At 39.7% G+C, this 16,814-nt stretch overlaps 1 protein-coding gene across 1 annotated transcript in view; it reads right to left on the bottom strand.

Moving 5' to 3' along the window:
• The window catches only part of CNTN1 (contactin 1), a 270,079-nt gene that overhangs the window by 5,915 nt on the left and 247,350 nt on the right, over nt 1-16,814 (bottom strand). Inside the window, exons 22-23 of the mRNA XM_087766507.1 lie at nt 15,411-15,523; nt 14,483-14,639 (exon numbers count right to left, since the gene is read on the bottom strand). Of these exons, the coding sequence (XP_087622633.1) occupies nt 14,483-14,639; nt 15,411-15,523 (270 nt within the window). The remainder of the gene's footprint in view (nt 1-14,482; nt 14,640-15,410; nt 15,524-16,814) is intronic.

Here is a 16,814-nt window from a genome sequence, read left to right as displayed (position 1 = left end):
TTCTTTTTTCTTGTTAGATTACTGACCCACATGTCAGGAACCATACTTCACTTGAAACACCAGTCACCAGTGCATGACAGCCAGTACACTCCTGCAGCTCACGAATGGAAATTAATGTAAGTTTTGCCTGAGTACAGACTACAAGATTTAATTCTGTGCGGTAATGCAATTGTGATCTGTCAGTTTTAACAATCTTTAAAAACTAGAGAAACGCCAGATAAAGACTTAATGAATGTGTACAAATAAACATGTGGATGTAAATTAAAACACAAGGATTATTAAGCTCCTTCTGAAGTCTGGCTAGGTATGAGCTGGATATATTTAGCACCTAAAGATTCATTCTCTCCTCAGTCTTATAATGTGTGATCTCTCCTCTCAACCAGCATCTTGCATATCCAGTGTGCGTGCAATTGCAAGCTACAGTCATCAAAGTCAAGGCCAAAACCAAAGCAGTCTCACGTGACCTAACTACCACTCTAATACACCATGTGTGGACTTCATGTCAAGAGTCCTCATTTCTTTCAAATCAACAATGAAATGCACACCTTAAATTTGTTTTTTCTTCAACAGCCCCAAGCAAAAGAAGTTGTGAAATCTTGCCATATTCCCATAGAGACCAGCTACTGTCTGCTATGGAGTTCCTGTAGTTGATATTTTTAAGCCTAGGACAAGTATCTACAGAAACATCTACTCAGAATGTAGCTTAAAATTGAATACAGTTTGTAGGAGATGCATGCAGTTAACCTAACTTTTTTCATGCCTCCTGTTCTCAGCAGCCTTTCTCACAAGTGGTTGTTTATCTGAGTAAATGAAGAGAACAGCTGCTGGATGGGTTTTTCTTCAGCAAGACCTTTACATATCACAGGAACTCCTGGTAACGTCCCACTCATCCACAGCTTTCTATTTGTATTTTAAATTCTCTGTAGCCATCATCTCAATCACATAAAGTCTAGGATGAAATATTTCACACTTCTGAATAAGATCCTGGATTTTACTGACATCTTGAACAGTATGCAACATTTTTCCAATTATATTCAAAAGTAATGAAATCAATTTAATGCCTAAATGAAACAGGCATTAAAACAATTTGGCTATTTCCCAAGCCTTTGTAACAATTTGCTATTAAAAATACGTCATTATTTTCTTTAAATGTTACTTATCTTTAAGATATGACATTATTGGCCCTTTTCCCAACATCAGTATCTTTTTATACTGGATTGTAAAAAAAAAAATCTAGAGGCCTGTTTAGAAATCTTACTGTCATCAGATCTGTGAACCAGGAAATTACTTACTGGTCATCTGTGAAGCTGTCATACATGAAGAACTTCTCTTTCTCGGTGGAAAAGTGTTTGCCCTGCCAACATTCACAAACTTGAAGCTATTCCTCAGCTAATCCTGTTGTGGCAAAACTCTTCTCTGCTTTTGTTGTCAAGGAAGATTGTTCAAGAATTAATTTGTATTAAATGACGTCAGTTTTCTGAGTTTCCAGGTACTGAACATCAAGGAGGATGTCTACATGACTGCCCTAGTTTGAGAAGGAGTGTGTTTTTAAAGGAGTATATCTCAGCTGTCCCCTTCATTGGGGTTTAATTCGCACTGTGGAGCTGTCTTGGATACCCTGTGCAGGACCAGATTAGAGGTAGTCCAAAGTAAAACCTGACATGATCATAGGGTGTCGAGCTGGATCCTCAATGCCGCTGTTTCTCTCTACAGATCTGCTCCTCTCGTGCTGCACAAATTGTTCAGGTAGAGGCAGATTGGCAACATGAATGATACAGCTGCTGCAACACATTTTTCATTACACAAGTTATCACAGATTTAGTAAGAGTAAGGACAAGAGAAATTTTTCTTACCAGGACTGGTATTTTATATAGTTCATAAAGGATTTAAGTTTGTAATGTAAATTTTGTAACTTGTTAAGAAATGAGTCTGCCTTTGTGTCTGTTTTGCAAAGTAGATTTCTTTTTTTCTGAAAGAATGGCCAAACTCCTACCCATTTTCCTGTAAATAATATTCTCCTTTTGGTCCAGGACCCAAGACTCATCTTCCATCAGGACTGTCTGTTTTTATAGCTCTCTTTTTTGTTTCAAGAAAGGTAAATGCAAAGCCTTGTTCTATTCTGTTCTCCTTGCTTCTAACTAAGCTCACCCACTTCTCTGGGAAGAAACTGAGCCACCTGAAAAAAAAGGGATTTTTGCCTGCTCTGTTTGTTAGTTTCTTTAGCATCTATTAGGCTTCATTAATATCTGTTTTTCGAGTGTTTTCATATTTACCAGGTAGAACAGAAAAGCAGGAAAGGAGAAAATGTGATTTCTTCAGGTTAAACTAAACCACATAATATAAGTGAGTGGGTTTGTAGTTCTGTCAATTGGCTTTTGAAAAGAAATTCCATTTATCCCAGCTGGAAATATTGTTTCCACAAAAGACTACTGCAAAAGAAATGGGTAGTATCAGCTGACATGATTTAAATTCTGCTATCCCTGTTCATGGTAAATGGAAAATAACTGAACTAATTAGAATATCCTTATCTTGCATCACTGGCATCATTGCTAAGTCATGGGTCCAACCTTCTCTTGTCTAGGAATACCTTTGCTTGGGCACGAGGAAATTTTCCTTTTGCCTGTGCCATAAACCTTTCAAGAAAGGCGCTATGGAGTAATTCACAACCCTGTGAATTACTGTTTTGCAGCAGAGTAGATATATAGGATGGCAATAATGCTGCCTATGCATCTGCCCATGCTTTGTGCCGTGTTAAGGTTTGCTGTGCATCTGTGGAACAGCTTTAAACCTGTTGTAAGAAAAAGAGAGAGAATTTTAAAAACGTATTTGAAGGGCTGCTGGTGGTCTGGGTTGTTTGTCCACCCCACGAGGTTAAGTCTGTCTTCTCCTACTTGAAGATCCATATGCCAGAGCCAAGTAAATGTTTTGTTTTGTTCTGGCAGTGGCACCTGGCGTGTTGGCTGTGTCAGCAGGCAGCTGCAGGGGCTTCTTTGCCATTGACTCTGGCCCTGCTACAAACATGGGCTGCCAAAATGAAAAGATGCCTTGGACTGAGGGAATGAGATAATTTTCAGTCGGTGGGCTCCTACTTAACTATCAATAAATGTAAATTATTTCTCAGCTACCTCTTCCCCTTCACTGTTACTGTTCATTACATGTTCTTTTGCATGGAGAGTTAAATAGAAGACCACAGGTAATATTTTTTAAATGTACTCTTTTAAAGCAGTACACTCAACAAATAATAGCAAGAACAATCTCTGGGGGTCCTTCTGTGACCCAGGCAACAGTTGTAGCTGTACTTCACACGCATTTTGTGAGTTTCAGGATCGCTTATATGACCTAAAGGCTTGTCATACCTCTCAGCATCTGCCCTGTCTCTCCAGTTGTGACCAGTCACTCTAGACAAACTGGCTCACCAGCAGCACCAGGAGTACTGCCAGGCCAAGTAAGGCTGGATCGTGCTCAGCTAGGACGAGGTGTTCACGGTTGGAAACTGCCTGCAGCAGGAGAAGCTTGGAGCGAGTTTTGGTAGCTCGCCCCTATAGAAAAGCTTATCTGTGATTACACGGATTGTCTGGTGTGGCAGAACACTTGCCTGTGAATGTTCCCACATAAATGTATTCTGCATTGCCTCAGAAATTATGGTTGATAGTCATTCAGAGGAATCCTCTGAGAGAGTCATTGACAGGTTTTTCACCAAAAAGGGATAATTTTTCAGGAAAAAAATGGGAAGCCACAAGAGAAAGTTTCATTGTAACCCTGAAAAGAAGAAAAAGGACAGGTCTTCTTTGGCCAGCTGGCATGTCTGGGGATTTCTGAGCGAGGAACCTGCTCCTCCTTGTTCAATAAAATAGGGATTTGTGAATGTTTTTTACAAATAAATTCACCCCAAGTATACACCAGACGTGTCACTCCTTTTCACCTGCAAATAGTCCACATTTAAACAACCACACGGTACAATGAGTGAACAGTAGAAACTCTTTGGGTGCAAAATGGTGGTGAATTAATGGGAAAAACACTATAGTTTGGGAATTTTTGCGTTCTTGGGAACAAATGTGGCATGTATAAATACTGAGGTACATTAAAAGCCTGTCTTAAAAATCTTCATCTTTCAGCCTGGAAGCCTGCCTCACACATCAGAAGATGAAGAAGGATGCCCTCAGCTTCTACAAGGGCGGAAGCGCCCAGTCTCAGTGGGCTGGATGACAGTGCTTGCTTCATGGCAGGGAAAGGCCACCGTCCCTCCACAGCACACATACAGTACAGCGCAGGTCTCACGCTCATGAAACTGGCCGTGTCTTACACGGTCTTCACGTACAGGTAAGTCCCACCACCGTGCAGCCCTTGAGAAGGAGGGAGGTGAAGGGCAGCCTCCCTCCTTCTGCTCCCTGAGCGCAGCAGCGCAGTGAGCAGGGAGACAAACAGCAGGAACAGGACTCACCCAGGGCTGGGGAGCAACGTGGCAAACATGCAGCAGAATCAACTAGTGGACTGAGAAGCACCAAAGAAAATAAGTTAGTCCAACATGCCAGCTCAGCTTAAATGTGGCCTTGCTATTCAGCAAGGCAGAGAAAAATCTTAAATCGGGCATGAAAGTTACTGAAGAAAGGAAGAAAGCAAACATCTGGTCTAGCATGTGCCTCCCCAGAGCAAAATAATGTAATTTTTACTGATAAGGATATACTTTGAAGAATTGGGTACTGTTAAACCAGAAAGATCAATACACTTTTCCAAGGTAGCTGGGTAGCAGAATCTCTGGTAAAGAAGGGAGATAGGAATAGGCAAGATAAAGCACCTTAGAGGACTGCATAGGCTGCATAAACCAGAGAAAAGGTACACTGGTTAATACGGAACCTTTACTGGGAATGCTCCAATTTGCAAATGCTTCCTTTAAGGCCAGATAAAGCTTTTTACCTCCACAATGTGTAATTTCAGAAAAAGGATTTGAAACTACCCATCACTGCCTGCTATTATTATAGAAAATAACAACTCAGAAATTAATGAAATACTTGTTTAAGGGAGAGAGAGACAAAATCTTCTCATGTAGAGGTAAATGAGGGAAACATTTTTTTACAGATAATATCTAAATGAGCCAGCAGTGCCTAAACCCAGCTTTAAACAGCTGCTCATCTGTTCAGATGAGTGACTTAGGCTGCCACGTTAAATCCTACATTTCACTTACTTCCACTCTGCAGTATTAGAAAATAATGCTGTTACAGAATTTAAGCACAGAAAGGATCGCTATGTTTTTTAATATATATCCTGTATCATTGAAATATTGCCTCACATACAATACAGTTTAAGTAGGCTTTTACTTAGTTTCTCCTGTACTGAGCCCAGGCAGATGGATTTTTCTAAAACACACCTTCTAAAATGGCTCACAGCCTTGATTTAAAAACACCAGAAGTTAAAAAGCAAAAAATCAAGCAGATTTTCACGCTTCTGGAGAACAAATTTTCAAATTTATCTTCTGTTAGAATTTCTCTCCTGGTAAAGTTCTTTCTTCAGCCACTCTATAGCTACACCCACAAGCACCAAATTTCATACTCTGAAACATTCACATGAACTCAGATGAAGGATCCTTCTGACATTTCCTACTTTGACAGAAGCAAAGGAAAATTTACTCTCTCTTCCCACTGGCTTAATACAATTGTGTTGAACAGGCACAGAAGACAGACCAGGTAGCACTCTTCCTGGGCCTGCTTCTAAGAACTCTGTTGTCAACTCTCCATCTATTGCTTCTACGAATAGGCTTGAGAAATATGGTGAAGGTAAAATATATGGTATTAATCTTTAAAGGCAAGAACATTTTGACATTGAAGTCTTTCAAGTATTCTGAAAAAGGCACGGAGAATTTCAGTATGTAATAAGATGTACTATTTAATATAACTATGCAAAGAAGGCAAAAACATACACAAGTATTTCCTACATGGTCACTGGTACTTAAAAGATATGTTTGAGTTAGCAAGTATGTGATTTTATCTGCTCTTTATATCTGTAGTAACAAATAAATCTATTTATACGTGAATACAAACCTGCCAAATAATCACAGTACAAACTGTGCTTCTAATGAAACATTTACCATTTAATGTACTGTCAGTGGATCTGAAGTTTGGAAGTTATACGGTTCGCAGGAGCGCAAAACGCCTGGTTGTACCTGGTTGTACCTCTAGGGCTGTCTGGTCTGACCTCCCACTCATATCAGGCCTGTCGCCAACACTGGATGTCATCGGCTGCAGCTTTGCCTAGCTGAGTCACAGAAATCTCCCAAGAAGAGAACTGCACAGCCTCTCTGGGTAACCTGCTCCAGGGCTGCACTACCCTCTGGGTGAAATTTTTCCTAACGTCCAGCCTGAACCTCCCAGATTGCAATTTCTGGCCGCTGCCCTGTATTATATCCTCTGCCATTATCTTCAGATTCATCATCTTTGTAACTGCTCTTTATACAGTTCTGTACCTCTGTTAGATCACCCCACTCCACCACACTAAACCTTGGTGTTTATTAAAGGAACTAGGCTCTGTGATAGTTCCTTAATACTAAAGAGCTGTGCACCTTCATTACTACCAAAGAGTGTTCCTGAAGTCGCCTCGACTTTGCCACTGAAGTAACTGGAAAACTATCACTGCTGCCTTTGCCAGAGAATCACTGGGTTTTGTCTCTCTTGAGAGAGGTTTCATCAAAAGGTGTGTTACAGCAGACGTCTAACCTAGGACTTCTGAATCACTGCCCTTGCTGAGAAGAAAAGGAGTCTGGCTAGGTTAGGTGCAGAAAACTGAGAGGCACGACTACACCATCACTCCAAGGCACCCATAAAAAGTAAGACAGCTTGTTAACCACTGGACTGAAAAATACCACAAGGATTTGAATAATGCAGTTCCACGGCTTGCTACTGAAAATGAAAACACTTCGGAATTGTCATGACTAGAAAGTATTCCCTTCTTCATTCCTTCACCCCTGTGATCACGTCTGCAAGATTATTAAGGGAAAAAAATTAATGAGATGAGTCTTCCAAAGATTACTGTAAATCACTCTAAACACTACTTGGCTGGGTTTGATTTCTCAAAGCAATTAAAAATACTGTATAAATATAGTTCAATAGTTAAATGTCCTACTGAGAGGTGAAAGCAGAATATGCATTTGTATTAAATTAAATCACTATGCATCAAAGGGATTACACTATTAAAGCAAAATACTAATCTTGGCATTCACTCTATGAGCCATGTGATTTTTTCTGTGATATTCTTTTTTGCTATGTTGCTACACTTAAGCATAAGAGAGTTAAATAATTATCTTTTGGATTTTTTCCATCTTCTCCTAATGGTAGAGTATAATGAACATAAAATACCAAGCATTTTGTTTCACAGAAGTGAAGGAGTATAGTGTTCCTGTGTTGGTGTAATAAAAAGACTGAAAGTACCTCTATGATGTATCTCAACAACTGGATAAATTAATGGAGAATAATAGTTCAGCCAAACTGAATTTGAATGTCAGACCTGTAATTCATTGATGAATTGATGGTGCTACTGAAACCGTGGCAATCAAAACCTTGCTTAAAAAAGGTATTTCTAACTGCACAGTGAACGAACATTTGTTTTTCTTCTTTTCCTTAAACATTTAAAAAGTCAGTCATTGTTTGGTGGGTAACATCCAAACTGCTGAAAACAGTAAAGAAAGTATTTAAGGGTTTCAGAAGAAGAACTAATCATTTGTCCATCAACTAAATATTATTCAGGCGTTTCCTGAAGCTGGGAGTGTAGGGTCAGCCTTAGTGAGTCAGACCAAAGGCCTCTCCTAGTTCAGGATGCACTCCAGCTCAAGATCCAACAGTGGGCTGTAACAGATGGAGTGGAAAGGAAAAAAAAATCATGGCATGCAGAAGATGACTTTCCTCTTCTATTCTTTCCCACTTGTGCTGAAGTAGCTCCTGAGCTACTTTGTACCTTCTGTTCAGTAGCTCCTGAGTCAAACCCTGAACATAGGACCGTTTTAAATAAGGGCTGACAGACCAAGGTTGTAACTTTGTCCTGCACAACATCCTGGCACAGGAAGTTCCACAATTTCATTTTGTGCCATGCAAAAGAGTATTACTTTGATAGTTTTCAGGCTGCTGTCTGCTAATTTTACTGAGTACTTTCATTCTCGTAATGTGAAGTGAATAATCTTTTCCTACTTACCTCTTCCTATTGTCCATGACTACCTTACTAGCCATCCTTACTCTAGCTGAAGGCTCCCTGCCTGTCTCGCACGCTTCACCCAGAATTCACTCCATAGCTGCAGTACCCTCACCGATTTCCTCTATACCCTCATAGTATCTTTCTTTAGTATCTTTTAGCATCTTCAGTATCTTTCTTTCTGAGCTCCAACAAGAATATATGTTTCCCGTGACAGTCACACCTTCCTACAGCATTCTTGCAAGCCTGGGGATACCCAGCAAAATCTCCACCATGTGACAAGTTAAAACATGTAACAAGGTATATGAAGTTGCCATAGTTTTCTTGTTTGCTAATGTTTAAAGGCACTGCAGAGTTCTCATGCCTCCATGTGACCGAGGAATAGCCCTCAGTGGGGATTTTGCAGGCAATTCCCAAGCTCACACAGACAGGCGTGTAGCAACTCAGACTGCAGATGAAAGCAGGAGGAAGTTAACACGGTCCTTTTGGAGACACTGGCCACTTCTTCTGTTTTCTGATGTATAGCAACTATGGATTCCTGTCTTGTCAGTATTCTCTGGTAATGAGTAACCTATCCTGCTCTTGTTTTATGTGATGTTGTTCTCTTAAACCTTTGTTATGTTCTAAATCCATGTGCACACACATCCAATTTCTCGCTATACAGCCGGCCAACCACCACTGCACAGCTTAGTTGTGAGCCTTATGGCTAAAAATGAAATTTTGTTGTAGTCACACTTTCTGCGTATCCAGGTTTTCCCATATAAATAAACATAAATGACAAAATAAACAGCATTGGGATTATCATAGGATAATGCAGACTAAGAAAACGTAACTAGATACAAAAACATTTCTGCAGTCTGTCCTACGGTTCAGTTTGAATGCAAGAAAAAGAGAAGAAATTGAAATCAAGGAGAATATGGCTTTTGAAGAAAATGCTTGTTCTAGCACTGAATATGTTGTAATGCATGGAATTGTCAAACCTTAGTTGTCAAAGTAAGGCTTGGTAGGAGGCAATACCAATAAATCAGAACTCTGATGAAATTAAATGTGATGATAAAGGAAAATCAAGAGAAATACCAGAGAACCAAGTATGTTGTTTTAGGCAGATTTATGCACCAGGTTAGAGGGTATTCTGAGTATTTTCTACTTAATTGTCAAGCCATGAGACAACAGCCAAATGCATTGTGAAAATCACAGTTCTTGTAGAGGAGAGCTCTTTTGGAAATGTATTTTTAGTTTAGTAGAAGCTTTTTGTTACATTCTTGTCACAGATGCATAATAAGTTCCAAGACCAGTAACAGAGGACTGTCATACCAGTTAGAGGACTCTTTTCATCAGCAGTCCTTATGATTTTTACCTGTGTTCTCCTCTTTTCTTATCACTACCACCATCTTTGCAACAGATGGACATTTTCAAATTATGATCAAAAGATTTTGATTATACCACATGAAAAGCGAATGATTACCTGATTTACTTGGTACTAATATGTGCAATAAATATTAATGTCCTGTTTAAAGAATAATAAAAAAATAAATTAAAATATAAAATAATTAAAATGTTTGTATGAGTTACTACGGGCAAAAATTTTGCATTTTCCTTTGAAAAAGCTGTGCTTCAAAGTAAATACTTTTTCAGGATCCGAAAACATGCCTCTGGCAAATGGAATTCATAAGTCTATATGTATGTGTGCAGTGAACACAGAGAAGCTGTAATTTTGTTCTCTTGCTGTAAGCATATACAATAAATAAATTGTTCTTTGTCCATGTCACTATTTAAACTGAGACATTAACCTGATTTCATATTTGAAGGTGAAGGTACATGGTATCTTCATTTTTTCACAATAATTTCCCAAATCAGAAGTTACCTTCCCCGCTCCCCCACCCCGGATGAAATTTTAAAATTTGAGAGCTTGATTTTATTTTTCCTTACTCTGGCATAAATTAATTGCACTCACGCCAGTGCAGTTACACAAGCGAAGTGAGAAAAGAACCAAGCACCATATAGTTTTCATTCCTACTGATTGCGAGCTTGCTTTGATTACATTAATATTAGCATTATGACAAAGCAGTGCAATCAAAAAAGCATGCAGGAGACAAAAAATAAATCTCAGCCTTTAAGATATTTCAAAGAAAACGGATAAGCCTGTTATTAGCCGCTGAAACAGACTCCGTTGGTTAAACAAGTAATTCCATCCTTCAACTGGTTGTTGTATCTCAGGAATGAATTTTAAATTGTGTAGCTCATTTATTTACTATAATAGGCTTGAAAAATATTCCCAATCCCCTAACTGTACAATGGGCACTGGCCAATGAAATACAACAGTTCATGACTGTTTTTTACGCTGATTATAGCTGTATGCTGAAGTGCAGCTCAGCGTATAAACAGTGAGTGATTTTATGATAAGCACTCATATTTCAAGATGTTCACTAAAAAGAAATGGATGTGAGATGGCTGTGTTTGGTAAACTTCCTTTACATCATTCTCAGCTAAAACACTGTATCCCGTAGGGAGCTGACTGGTTATATGAGAACAAAGTTGCTGCAGGACGTTTGCCTCCCTCTTCAGCATGTGCCTGGGTTTTCTGTGAGAAGGAAGAGGATGACGAAAACATAAAAGATCGCTTCTCCCTTAGACAAGGAAGGGGTTGAGCTAGAAATAACATATATTTCTAGTTTATTTTACATTTGACTTTCAGACATAACTTTTGTTAGTTAAAACGTGCCGTATTTTTAATACCTAAGTTAAGACCTCAGGGCCAATTAGGGTTCCTGAACTATATGTTCTTGTACTTAAACCTAATTCAGACCTAATTCAGCAAGTGCTAAGAATTGCTCAGCGTACATCTACAACAGGCTGATAACAAGGTAGCCCAGCACAGCAACGGCAGGCACACAAATCAAGGAAATGTTTGCAAAAGGGTGCAATACATATGCCTGAAATATAGGCCAAAAGATGTCTTCTGGTGTCCTGTCTGGCCTCCAGTTGCTGATCCAGAAGACCTCCGGTCTCCTGTAGATCATGTCATGCCTGCCAGCATTGTGTGGATGTCCCTGGGAATCTGGGGCATCTCAAATGATGCAGGCTTTGTTTAAGCTTCTGCATTACACCCTAGATGACAACTGATTATAACGGGGGCATAGACACCTAACGCAGGTGAATTATGTAGATTACTTTGGATTTGATACCCAATGAACAACAGGAAAACACCAATCTGGAAGACACATAGGTTTTTCTAGACATTCCTCTCTTTTTGGTGCAGCCTTCCAGTTTGTTTGATTTGGTCATTCCTAGTCAGCATCCAGGCGATTTTGAACCCCTGCCCTAGTTGCTTCATTCTCCCCATTTGCTTATGCAGGAAATTAATTTGGTTTGCGAACTCGAGAATCAGATGCCTAAAGTTCAAGTAAGGCAATGGTCCTCTCTGAATTTGATAAGATGCCTTATGTTTTGCCTTAGCTATTGTTTACATCTCTCTGTAACTATGTAAGTTCCATTTTGGCCAGTCAACCACCAGAACACATATCAAACTAGGTCTTCGCTTCTTTGCAAGTCTCTGAGAAAAATCGTCATTACTTAAAAGCTTCTCACCACTCTGTCACCCTTTTTGGGCAGTTACTCTAAACCCTGTCGCACTACTGGAAAATTTCCTTAAGAATAAAGATTAGCAGACATAATTTGCCATGTGTAGGTGTTAAAACTACACTTCATTCTGCTCTTTGGAAAAAGCATGGTTTGAGCCCAGAAATAGCTGGAAATGCTTGCCCAATTCTCTATATACTGTGTATTCCAAAGAGGTTACCCTGCCGTTTGTCTCCTTTTCGATCTCCTTTCCTAAACTGAGTCTAGGGAATGCTGCCTTTATCTAGGCTGCCAGATGCACCGTCCCTCTCTGTCTAGCTGGGGTATGGTAGAAGTTGTGGCTGAAAACTTGGCTACAGTGTGGAAGCCAGAGCAACACAAAACTCTACAACCAGCATTTGTAGAGTGCTAACTCTCCCAGAGGTGCTAACTCTGTAGGGGCACGCTTGGGGCAGGCCTCACTGGCAAGACCGATCGGCTTGGGCTCAGCATTGTACTGACATGATGGTTCTGCTTCCAGTCTGGGAAGTAATCTATCTGCTGCTACCTAAAGGGTCTTTGCACCGCACTGATGATGGATGATAATATATCTATGATAGATACAAAGATGACCTAAGACATGTCCTAAAGATAGCAGTTGCTTCAACTGTTTTGCAACTCATAAAATACGTTATTCACCCACAGTATGATAACATAATGCAATGTATTACAGTTTTTGTAAAGTGGTTGACTTAGTACCCAAAGACATTCTCATAGAAAATGGTACAAACAATTAACAGAGCGTATGCTGAATGGATTAAGAATTCAGTCACTGGCAGATTTCAAAACACAATTGTTGAATTTCTAGTGTAATTCCACAGTGAACAGTAATAGACTGAACACAATCCAATAATTTTCATCAAAACCAGAAGTAAACAGCTAAGGAACTGTGTACGTGAACTAAAATGGCAAAGTAGCAAACAGTGATGACGACAACACATTCATACAGAAATCCAGAGAGCATGGGAACTTAAGCCATTCAAACCAACAGTGCTTCGTCATAGCCACGTGCAAAATTACACACTAAGGAAAAAAGAGACACGCCACACAGATTCAGATGGGACACTGTATCCTGGAAAACAAGGATTCCAGGAAGGATTTAGAGTTGGTGTTGGACAAACAAGACGAACACCATTTTATAGGCCAGTGCAAGGAAATAAATGGCTAATGAAAGTCTCATGAATAATGCTGGGAGTAGTAAGTGTAGGAAGGCGAGACTATGCCAGCAGACAGCGGAGTTGAAACAGTGCATATAGTTATAGTGTCTACAGTCCTAAAGGAATTCTCAGAAGTCGGAGAGGTGAAGAGAAGAGTTGTTGAAATTATTTAAGACCTGAAGAAAATGTTATCATGGAGAAATTCAAGGTGCTCAGTCTGTTTAGCATTTGCTCAGTCTCTTGACTGATACATATACATTTCTTAATGGGGAGAACACATCAGGCATAAAAAGACTCTAATCTAGACAAAGGCTATAAAAGGAATCAATGGCCAGACTCCAAAACCAGATAAATATAGATTAAAAATTAGGCAAAAAAGAATGTCAACAGTGCAGGTGATTAATCGTGAGAACAAAGTATCTGGCAAATGATGGATCCTCCACCTCCAGATTCCATTTTATCAAGACTGGAATAGATGCTTCATACAAACAAAAATGGTGATACCCATGAGTTCATACTAGGTGATGTAAACTGTATCTATTACTGAAAACCAGCAGATCGGAGGTCCACTCCTTTAGGAACGGGCAGGAATTCTCTCACAGTGCACAGATAATATAGCACAGGCATTGCTTTTTTTAAAAGACACAATAATGGCTGCACTGACTGTGTGACAAGAATACTGTTGATGTTTAATCCTTACTATTCCCCAAGTTAATTTTTTAATTAAAAAGGCAAGAACACAATGAAAGTGTTTAAATCATAACCTTGCAAAGACACTATCCAAGTCTTTGATGTTTATTCATGTGTTCTACTTCATACACTGTGTGCTAAGGCACTACTTAAATTACAAAACTAACAAGAAAGGGATTGTGCAGACCATGTCTGAGCCCGTAGATAGAATCAACACTGAGTAGAAGTTGAATCAGCCTGATGCATGCAAGCTCCCTTCCCCTCTTTATCAATCACCCAGACCACTCTAAAGCTGAGCATGCTGCGTTTCTCATTGCTTATTCATCTGTATGTGTCACAGCTTCCCTTGTCTCCTGAAAAGTGGAACTCCTCTAGCAATTGGTCGGTGGAACTCTGTGGACCACCTACTTTTCTCAGTTACTTTCTCTCCTCTTAGTGGCAGCTGACAAAGGAATGACATACAGAGGCAACAGGTACTAGGAACTATAGGATTATGGCAAGCTGACATCTTGAGCCTGAGGTCTGCACCATGTAGTTATGCTTGTAGGACACTACTAAAAGTGGTAGCCTAACTGGGGGCACCAGTAGAAACAGTCTGATTTTTGGAAGATTGGCAGAGCTTCCAGGATTGAGCTGACTGCTGCTGAAGTGTCCTGCGTGCATTACGAGTCTTCAGAACGGTTTTAAGACAAATCCCAATTCTCCGTGCAGTCACTGCTGAAGAGCTACCTCTCCCATTTTGGATGGGAATGGTGTGCCCATCTCTGGATAGTGTGCAAGAGGAAAATATTCAGTCCAAGATTTCCAAGGAGTGTGGGAAAGAAGAAAGGAAGTTATCTGCTCACCTGAAATTTTTATTTGAGCTACTTCTCCATCTCCTCCTTCACTGTGTGCTCGGACCTCAACAACGTATTCACCATCACTGGGGACTGGCACCTCTATTGTGTGCTTTCCAGTTGAAAACAACTTGCCTTCATGTTGTCCATCTGGTCTATACAGTACCTAGGAAAGTCATAGTAAGTATAGTTATTGAAATGCTACATTTCCATGAAAACACAGTTACTTATATACCCTGTGTAAATTAAAAAGTAGTAGGTTTTCATTTATATATGAAGCCTATATATATCAAAACTTACTGGCAGATACTACTTTTTCCATTTTTACATAGGGTGAATCTAGACAGGTTGTTTCCTCATTGCTTTTCTGTTATAAAAGTATGCCGCCTTTTGAAAAATAATTTCAGCCCCTACATTCAAAATAAGTAATCAAATGATGGAGGATAATAATGCAGGGTGGCAAAGAGCATAAAATAAAAATCTCAGAACTCAGCTGGGTCTCCTGACATAAGATTTATTACCTGATATAAGATATATTACCTCCTGATATAAGATTTATTAAAGGAAAGCTGGAACAATGCATACTGGTACAAGGAAAAACTACTAAAGTGTCATTTTTTAAGCATTATTTTTAGTCAACAGACAATAAAGGTAATCATACGGGAAATCAGGTTGCTGCAGTCACTGATTTAAAGTTTCCCATAAAATGGCTCACTGCCCAAATGAAATTCAGTGCCTCAATGTTTTCTCATCATATTGGCTAAGCCCACTGGCTTTGCCCTAAGCCTGCTGGATATCTGTGATCTCTCAGCATGACACCTTCATCTTTAGCCTGCAACTATGTTTAAGTCTGAGTAGGTACCAAAATTCAACACTGTCTATAAAATATACCTCATGTAGCATACACAAAGACAAAAAATATTTTCATAGATCATACTTTGTATCCTTCAACTGCAGACTCATTTGACATTGCCTTCACATGATCCCAGGTGATGATGTACCTCGAACCAGATCTTACAGAACTGATAATTCTTGGACGTTGGCTTGGAGCTGAAAAGCAACATATGGTATAATGTGCACATAAATGAGATTTCATAAACATTCAATGTCATTTTTATTAAGATATGTAAAAATGTAAAAAGGGAAATTATGGCTGACCTTTATATGATGAAAGGATAGTCTCCTTCCTAGAATGAACTGTTACAGCTCCAGCCAGGCAATTTTGTATGGCTTGTGCAGTGGCTGCTTTGTGGGTTTGCCTTTCTGTGTTGCCAGAATGGAAGTGGCCAACATTACCCTTCACTATGTTGCTGACCGCGTGTGTTTGCTGGCATGCAACTATAACTATGTTCAGAACCTCCCAGAAATGTGGCTTGAGTCATATTTATTCATTGAGATTAAATTAACCATTTAAAGGGATTTCTACAGCATTTAACTCCGTAGAAACCAGAGTACCCCTCTGCAGAAGCCATTAATTATATTTCATACAGTCAGCTTATAAAAATGGAGTGATCTTATTCAAGACAAATGAACCCTGCAGGTCCAAGTTGCACAATACACTATTTACTGACAGATATCCTCAAATTAGTTGTACATATTTTTAGCCCATACAAGTGTGTTTTAAATACATAAGATGTGTTTCTTAATTGAACATTTCTCAGCATTCGTTAGTGCTAGGTATCATCATTAAGTCAAGAGCTATATTCAGAAGCCTATTATACAATGTAAATTCAAGGGTGTGATTCAGATCACCCACTTTTCAAGGCTGCCTGATCCTGGCTCCCTCTGCTGTTAATGAAAAAGGCAATTGGTCACATTTTAAATAGTCAGAATATTCTTGCTGTTGATTAAACAGAAAGCCAGGGTATAGCTGCCTAAGTAATAGCTGATCTGAATTGTTCATCACTTGGAGTATCATGTCCAGCTCTCGGCCCCCCACTACAAGAAAGCCATCGGTAATCTGGAGTGAGTTCAGCAGAGGGCCACCAACCTGGTGGGGAGCTGGAGCACTTGCTCTGTGAAGGGAGGGTGAAAGAGCTGGGCTTGTTCACTGGAGAAGAGACTGCTTTGGAGAGGGCCCAGGGGCCGCCTGTCTGCTCTTATAGGGAGGTTATTAAAAAGATGGAGCCAGGCTCTTCAAAATGGTGCATGGCAGGAGGATGAGTGACAAAAGTCACAAACTTAATTAAAAGAGGCTCAGACTAGATGCCAGAAAAAACAGTCAGGGAGTGGAACAGGTTTCCCAGAGAGGGAGGTCATGCAGTCTCTATCCCTGGAGGTTTTCAAGACCCAACTGGATCAAGACCCTGAGCAACCCAGTCTGAGCTTGTAGCTGACCCTG

Source organism: Nipponia nippon, unplaced genomic scaffold (assembly GCF_047370975.1).
Source record: "Nipponia nippon isolate SJK-2023a ecotype South Korea unplaced genomic scaffold, ASM4737097v1 scaffold_3, whole genome shotgun sequence".
NCBI lineage: Eukaryota > Metazoa > Chordata > Aves > Pelecaniformes > Threskiornithidae > Nipponia > Nipponia nippon.
The sequence above is the reverse complement of the archived record's forward strand: the minus strand, read 5'-3'. Positions and strand labels throughout refer to the sequence as shown.